At 38.2% G+C, this 8,889-nt stretch overlaps 1 protein-coding gene across 1 annotated transcript in view; it reads right to left on the reverse strand.

The window, feature by feature from the left end:
• Positions 1 to 6,253, reverse strand: part of sppl3 (signal peptide peptidase 3) — a 40,026-nt gene extending 33,773 nt beyond the window's left edge. The window contains exon 1 of the mRNA XM_079860886.1: positions 5,756 to 6,253. Within this exon, the coding sequence (XP_079717012.1) occupies positions 5,756 to 5,778 (23 nt within the window). The 5' untranslated portion in view covers positions 5,779 to 6,253. The remainder of the gene's footprint in view (positions 1 to 5,755) is intronic.
• Between the last annotated feature and the right edge of the window lie 2,636 nt (positions 6,254 to 8,889).

The following is an 8,889-nucleotide window of genomic DNA, read 5'->3' on the forward strand; positions in this document are numbered from 1 at the left end:
TAGTTTGGCATATAAACATTTGAAAAAAGTTGAACCATGTTTCTATCTGAACTTTCACATTATATTAAATATAAGGCTACTGTCTGGATACTAAATAGCTGAAAATGATTTTTATACTAAACACATTCTGTCTACCTTAGGCCAAAACAAATCCATTCCAAGTGCTTCTTTTCCACTTGAAGTCAACATGCATTTACAAACTATTTTTTATGCATTTCAGCAAAAACAGTGTTTAAAAAATAAAAACTGCATGATTTTATCCATAGGACTGAATTGGATTGTGTAAAGTAGGGCGTTTCAAACCAGAAAGGAGCCAGACCCTGAAAATATTAGCAATTTCAAATATTGCCAGCAGACTTTTAAGAAGGCTTTCAGACCAGAACATGCAGACTAAAGGTCAAATTCACTATCAAAGCTTCTCAACATATCTCATTGGTAATGTTTCTTCATTTTTTCAGATATTTCATTATTTGCTATTATTGCCACGAAAATGATTTTTGAATATTGGTTAAACACACTGCAAATAAAAAAAAAAGAAATTAATACTTGTGTTCAATTTCAGCCAAAGTAGACAGATATGAATGACACAGTCCCGACCTGGGGGAAACTCAAGAGTTTCAATTTACGTTCAGTGTAAAGCCCGGGAAACACCAAGCCAACGTCAAAGAACTAGGGGCGATGAAATCTGACTGTGTTGTCGCCTCTCGTCGGCTGCATTTCGGCCAATAAGCTGCGCTTGAACACACCAAAAGGACTAAAGGTGACTTGTCAACAAGCACTTGCGTTCTACACCTGCGTGTACGTAAATGTGTGTCTATATCAGCAGGTTTCAATAGTCTATGTTTGTCATTCAAAAAGGGAAACCGTAACTAGAAGCGCTTGCTTACCATTTTGAACATCAATCACGCTGATCACCATCTTCATTCCAGTCAGTGCATTCGAATGCTCAAGTCATTTGAACAGCCTTCTGTCCGTACCGTCTTGATTTCTTTGCTCACTTTCATCACTTTTATTCTCGTGCACTGACTTGTCCACTAAGCTGAACAGCCAATCAGAGTTCTCAATATGCAGAATCGGCCCCAAAAAAACAGACGGCGTCCAACAAGAGCCAGCGGTGCAAAACACACCGAAAAAACTAAGCCGGCCGACGCTCAAAACCGGACCGCCTATGCCCGAAGGCCTTGTTGTGTCTGTTAATTCATTGACAGAAACATGGACTGCTGAAAATGTATTCTGGCTTCTTCAAACTTTCTGAAAACTAAGGTTGACTTTCAAAAGACTATCAATAGGGCTGAGTTTATTTACCTCAGAAAAGTCATTAATGATTATAGCTGAATAGTTAGCTTGAATTCTGGAGAGGAGCATTTTGCTAAATATACGCAGTGTTTCATATTAATTATATTGTTACTTAAGCTGTTCTTTAATATTTAATGCATGTTTAAATAAATCCATCATGAAAACATACCAACTGACAAGCTTCACGGTCTAGTTTTCCACTGCATGGCACAGCTCAGGTTCCAAGCAAGCCGAAACGATACTAAAATGTGACGTGCAAACATTGCAGATCACTGATTGGTCAGAGAGAATCGTCACTACCAGCGTCATTAGATTTGCGACACAAGACACCAAACCCGAACAAACAAACTTCGTCTTGCAGTGAAAAATATCAACATGCCGAGAATCAAGAACACCCTTCCATCGATATGCTCCATTGGTCCTGTGCGTTTGTTTGTGTCGCGTTAAAGATTATGTCACGGCAGTAGAGGCGGCGCAACTATAACGATCAGTCTATGATCACACCCACTTTGAAGCAGTACTAAACTGCAATGGAAAAGCAAACCAAGCCATACAGGGCTCCTGTGCCAGTGCGACCAAAATTTTATATAGGTCACGCTGGCACAACCACAACGTTGCCCAGCATCAAATGTGAAACGAAATGTCAAATGACACTGCATAATATCTATTTTTTCCACTCGTTTTGCTTTTGAATTAATATTAAGACATATGAATGATAATTCAAGTTAATTTTATCTACACCTCAAATTAAGCTCACACAGTGCTACCAAATACTTTCCACTTTCTTAATGGCTCTGGTGCTGCTGCCCTTAAATGTTAGTCTGGAGCCCCTGTGAAGTTAAAATAAAACTGCACATTGTAATTCTGTACATTAAGTCTTAAGGCATTTGTCAGTAATACAGTCAAAATGGGGGAAATGTGACTAACTGCATTGCAGGTTGATTTAAGGTGTGCTCCTAAAAATGTTCAGTTAGGTGCTACAGCGCTTCTAGTAAAAACAGTTAGTCTGGAGCCCCGCATACCACGCAGTGGAAAAGTGCCATAAGGCAGGGATGACCAAACTCGGTCACTCAGTTTAGCTCCAACTTGCCTCAACTCATCTGCCTGGAAGTTTCTAGAATGCCCAGTAAGAGCTTGATTAGCTGGTTCAGGTGTGTTTAATTGGGGTTGGAGCTGAACTCTGCAGGACAGTGGCCCTCCAGGAGCAGGATTGGACACCGCTGGTTTAAGGCATTACTTGCGAGAATCTTAAAAAAAAAAAAAGCTGACATGTACAGTATATTTACAGAAGTTAATCTCTAGTATATTGAATCGAATTGTGAAATTTGTGTTAATATCCAGCCCAAACTATCAACACTTTTAAAAAGACCCATTTTATCACATTATAAGCTAATGATAAAGGCATTACACAAAATGTTGGGGGCATGTCATCCTTTAATGACAATTTCACTTAGTATAACAGCAGTGCTGTGGTGTGTACATTTACTCATCTGCCAGCCACTGTGGTAGGTGACCTAAAAATAAGAAACCTGATGTGTAGTTTTTACACTTTTCTTCATGTCAGCCGTATTTCATGCATCTTATTGGCAGCCTTAATATAGCCTAGATTTACCAGCCACTGTGGCTGGTGGCTAAAAAAATTTTATTTTCCCACACTGATTACAACACTGGTTGACATTTAGCGAGTTCTAAAAACTAGACAAAGTGCAAGAATTAAAAAACTAGCCTACTTATTCCACTTCTCAATGCAATTTCCTTCCAAAGCACATCTTAAGACCTTGGATGTCTGTATATCAAACTAAGCAGACAAGTTGAAATGTCATTTAGAGGCAAAAACGGTCAACTATAGTTAATGGCCTACTGCCCTGGTGTCACAGTTTGTGTTGCTGGAGCATTAGTTATGAATGAATTAGACGTTCGAAGACATTTGTTAAGCTACGGATTATAGACGTATACTAGGCAGATTGGTTATGCAAAAAACAGGATTAAAAGAACTAACATTTTAAAGATCAACCAAGTGCACTTCTAATGCATTTTGAATATTAATGTTTGAAGTATACCAATTTCATGAGAATGAAGACCATAGCCTATTAAAGACAAAAGATTTGCTTAGTTGCTATTACTCTTTTAAATGGATTAGTGTAGGGCCTACTTGCTCATATGCAAACTATTTGTCTAAAGCCCTATTCGGGCGGGATTAACTTTGCAAGGGTAGATGGAGTAATGTAGTTTTACCTCAGGACGTCTGTAATATTAATGGCCAATTCGCACGGGATAAGATATCTCAGTAAAACTAGCAGAAGTGGGAGGGGTAAGTCGATTTACGCATCGCCGTCACCCACTTGTCGTCATGTGCGTATTACGTTGCTTCCTGATATCACGTCAGCAAACACACATAACCTATATTTATATATATAAAACAGATATGTCCGGTCGAACGTTGTATAAATTAACTTCAGATTGGATTGTGTTGGTAAAAGGCACTTACCTAACGCTAAAAGATGTTTCTTGCCTCTAACAAGTGCTTTCGATCTTCTTTCTGATCTGAATGGTATGTGGAAAACACAGTTTTGCCACAGACTTTTCCCAGCGTCTAGAACGCAACCGAATGCTTTTTCAAGCGTCTCCATACTTGAAAAAACTCGAAAAACTACTTTTAAACAGGAAATGACGGAATATTTACGCACATATTTACAGCGGGTCTATTCGCACGGGATTAGTATTACCTGAGGTCATTTTTCCGGACGCTTTTACTGAAGGTAAAAGTTGCCGTAATCTTTACTGACATTGTCCGTAATGATTACTGATATGGCGCATTCAGACGGGACTAAAATCACAGAGAAGCTCTGGTAATTATTCCTTTACCCCACCTCTCCATGTTAAACTAGTCCCGTCCGAATAGGGCTTTAGTCAGTGTGACAGATACTGATAACGTCAAGTGTGCATATACTTAAACTACTTCATTAAAGAGCTGCTAAATAAACAATTATAGGCAAATCAAAGTGTTTTGCTGTCCGACATCTCCAACTGAACAATACCACGACTGTTCAGGCAAACAAAAGTCACTGAATGCCGCGCAGCCGAGACATTAGAGATGCAGACGGTTATGAACACCTACACGCCAGTCAAACTTCCTGGAAAGTCCTTTTCATCAACCAGGCCTAGGATAACTAGATGAGTGAAATTTATCTGACAAAAATAACAGAAATCATCTTCTATCAGTATAAGCTACTGATGTACAAACTTCACTATTTGTCTTATAAATACAAATAAGGCAATGATGAACTTCTGAACACTATTTATGAACATGCCACATTTCTCCTATCCACTTACAGCCATAAACCAAAATGAAAATATTGTACATAATGGGCATTTAATCTAATATACATATACACACACACACAATCTATCTATCTATCTATCTATATACACTTTTTTTATATGAACGATTCTATGTTCTGAATATTACACATATTATGCATATAAGGGTGCAAATTATGTGCATATTTTTGCTAAAGACTTTCAAAATCTCAATATAGGCCCAAAACAAAACTTAACATATGGACCACCAAATTTGCAATCTATCTCCAGATATATCAATTCCTGTCCTGAAAGAGTCAAAGAATGAGGCACATGCTGTCATTCATATTAACTAAGAGAAGCTACGTAATGCGTGAGCTGAAGAGTGTTAAAATGAAGACATCTGAGTTCACAATGAGTTGAATATCTTGTTTACACATCTCGGCCTTGTTTCAAACCCTAGTGTGCTGCCTACCCAGAGAGCATTTTAGGGCATCATATCCGCATCACATTTGGAACGTTTCACGTGCGTTTATGACGCCCGAACCGGTTGTCTATAAAGTCAGCTCACTAGATTTTTAAAACACAGCCTATTTCTTACATATACACAGCTCTCTTCCTTAAAGACAGGATTAGAGCAGCTAATGAGCTAAAGCACCGCAACCACGACCCAATCTACGATTACCGGCCACTAATTCAGACGAGAAACGATTAAATAATGATAAAATCAATGAAATTATATGGATTTAATAATGTTTCACGTTGAATTGGTCGTGTTAGCACGTTAGCGCACTGATTTCCCTTTGTGCCTCCACTGAATCAACCGTATTACAAATAAACACACATACACACGACGGGAAATACGTATTTTTAATAGCATAACGAGTGCAAATCATTTGTGAGATAAAATAAATGAAATGAATGCTGGTCTAACGGCGGTTGAGATTAAAACACCAATCCCGTATATAAGAGAGCTAATCGGCTACATTAGACCCAAAATACGCCTCGAACCTTCACCGGAGCGTAGTGCAGCCGTGTTAACGGCAAAGACTGAGGCAAAATCACACCTTTCAGGCGCTGACAGTGGTTATATGTGTGGGTTAAAGCGGGTGAAATGTCGGTGTTTTGTGTCTGAATGGTTATATTTGCTGGCACTCACCAGGAGTAGCTCTGCTCCGCCATGTCAGTCAGTCAGGCAGCGGCTGCGGACTGAGGTTCGGCTCAAAAGACGAGATTATCTCCTCCACACGCTCACGGTTTTCGCCTTCTTCACTGAGCCCCCTCCGATAACAACATGGCGATGTGTTTCCTTCGGCAGCTCGCAGCAGAAATGACAATGATTGTGGCTGTGCTGCTAGCCGAGGCTAAGAAACAAAAGCAGTCCAGGGGAAAAAAAACCGAAACGTTTCGCTGACTTCAGTTGGCTGGCTGTCTGTCCTCACAACAGGCCCCGCTTTCAAAGGCCCTCAAATGAGCTGCAAACCCATCTTGGGTGTGCATGCATAGAGAGAGAGAGAGTGGGAGAGCTGTGTGCTGGGTTTGCCCCGATAGCTGTAATGGAAGCGCACGGATAGCTTTGTTTTCTATGGCGAGCGCGCGACTGTCGCCCCTACCAGAGAAGTGCGCGTGCACGGCTTTGCCCACACAGATGAGACAGAAGGGACAGGCTCTGCCACTAGGTGACATGCAGTATTGCAGTTTCGGCTTGACATGCTTCTCAAAATTGGCTTAGCTGAAATAATATAGTAGGCCTACATTTGAAACGGACAAGTATTAAAAAGGCCATGGAGCTGCATATAATTAGCTGTCGGAGTCCATGATAACAAAAAAAAAAAAAAGACAGAGTGCAATCTCTTTATTTAATTTGCTGTGTAAATGTAGGCTATGTCAATTTCTCTATGTAAATAAAACCACTCTATATGAACATACTGGTTTCCTTGTCATCATCTAACTTTTGGCTTGCTGTTTTTCTAGCGAAGACCGGGGCTAGTTGTCACAGATTTTTACTCCATTTATCATTTCTCAAGGTAAGTTTCTTTTTGAAAGTCAGTTTCTACACATACCTTAACCCTTAATCACTCTTTGGGGTCAATATGACCCCAATGGACTTTTCCTTCATTTTTTAAAAATGTTACCTTCATCTCAGGGGCATGAAACTCTGTGACTTTTCCTAAATAATCTATCTAAACATGCACAAAAAAACTGGGCTTGATTTGGTTGTTCTAAAGGTGTGTAAAAAAAAATTTACCTTTTAAGGTCTTTGGGGTCAAAATGACCCCACATTGAAAATGAATGGGAAAATGAAAAAAATGACTTTTTTTTATTTTGTTTGTCAAAAAAATAAAATTAAATCCATTATAAATCTGAAAATTTCTACATATAAACCAAGGTCTGGTCCTAGAGCATAAATAAAAAGTAGAACGAACTTTCTATCTCATACACACACACACACACACACACACAAACACATAAACAAACACACAAATGTATGTGTTTGCAACAGAGAGCATTTTTACAGAAATTGGCAAATAAAATAAACAAAACTGGCATAAATTTAAAAAAAATGTACATTTAAATCAAGGTCTGGTCCTAGAGCATAAACCCAAAGTGGAACGAACTTTCTATCTCATACACACACACACACAAACACACACAAACACACACAAACACACACATGTATGTCACTGCAACAGAGAGCATTTTTATAGAAATTGGCAAATAAAATAAATAAAACTGGCATAAATCTAAAAAAAATTTACATTTAAATCAAGGTCTGGTCCTAGAGCATAAACCCAAAGTGGAACAAACTTTCTATCTCATACACACACACACACAAACACACACAAACACACACGTGTATGTCCCTGCAACAGAGAGCATTTTTATAGAAATTGGCAAATAAAATAAACAAAACTGGCATAAATCTAAAAAAAATTACATTTAAATCAAGGTCTGGTCCTAGAGAATAAACCCAAAGTGGAACAAACTTTCTATCTCATACACACACTCACACAAACACACACAAACACACACATGTATGTCAATGCAACAGAGAGCATTTTTATAGAAATTGGCAAATAAAATCAACTAAACTGCCATAAATCTGAAAAATGTCACATATGCAACATGAAACAAGCTTGTACACACACACACACACACACACACACACCCCCACACACACACACACACACACCCACACACACACACACACACACACCACAGTCATGTCATAGTGGTGACTTGTAATGGTTCTGCAAATGTATGTATAATAATTTGCAAAAGCAGATAATTCAAAATATATCAGAAAACAACAAATTCTAACTCTGACAAAAATACAGATTTTTTATGTATTTCAAAATGTTTAAATAAATATTCACAAAATATATATCATAAAGTTGTGAGGAGAAGTTGAAGCATCAAGAACAATGAAGTGAAAATGAATGAGTCTCTATGGCCCTCTATTGGATATATGTGGTCATTGCACTTTCTTTCTTTAATTATAATTTCTAAAGTTTTTCCACAAACCAGCAGATGTCAGTATTCTATCCCTTACACATAGAGCAATGTCCAAAAACTATTTAGATTTAATTAAGATCATCATTTAAGTGATTTTTTCTTTAAAAAATCATTTTTCATGAGACAATTTATGGCCTAGTTATGTAATTGTGCAGTAAATAGGTAAAAAAATTCAAAATTTCCACAAAAACACAGCATAAATGTATAGTTGAGAAGTAAATAAAAAAAATGATATATAGTTTCCATATAAAAAATGTATATTTCCTTATGCAATCGCTCTTTAAAAGTTTGGGGTCAAAATGACCCCAAAGACCTTAAGTGTTGTCCTTTTTTAGGAGTGATTAAGGGTTAAAGTCTTGCCAACAATGCTACACATATACAGTGCACTGAGGCTGAGCACATGGTGTCACAATGGAACTCGCCAACAGTGTAAGCTTTTTAGCAGCATTTAAAGGCAGGGTAGACGATTTGTTCCAGAATTTTTTTTTGTTATGCTATAGTTGAAAGTCTCTTCACACCATGATAGCAATCAGTAAGTTAAGGGATGTGTTCACACTCTATTTGAATAAGTGTGAACGCTGCCATCCGAACCCTGGTGCCACCAAAGCGCCAGCATCAGAGCGACACCACTGAAAAGATGTCTCTCCACTTCCAAAATGAACTCTGATGTGGTTTGAATTAAATATGGACGCAACACGGATTAAAGACATGTAAAAGAAACAAAAACGGGACATGATGTCACAAGATGAGACCCTAAAAAGGACAGAATGCTCAAGT

The sequence above is a fragment of the Squalius cephalus genome (genome assembly GCF_949319135.1).
Source record: "Squalius cephalus genome assembly, chromosome: 24".
Lineage (NCBI taxonomy): Eukaryota > Metazoa > Chordata > Actinopteri > Cypriniformes > Leuciscidae > Squalius > Squalius cephalus.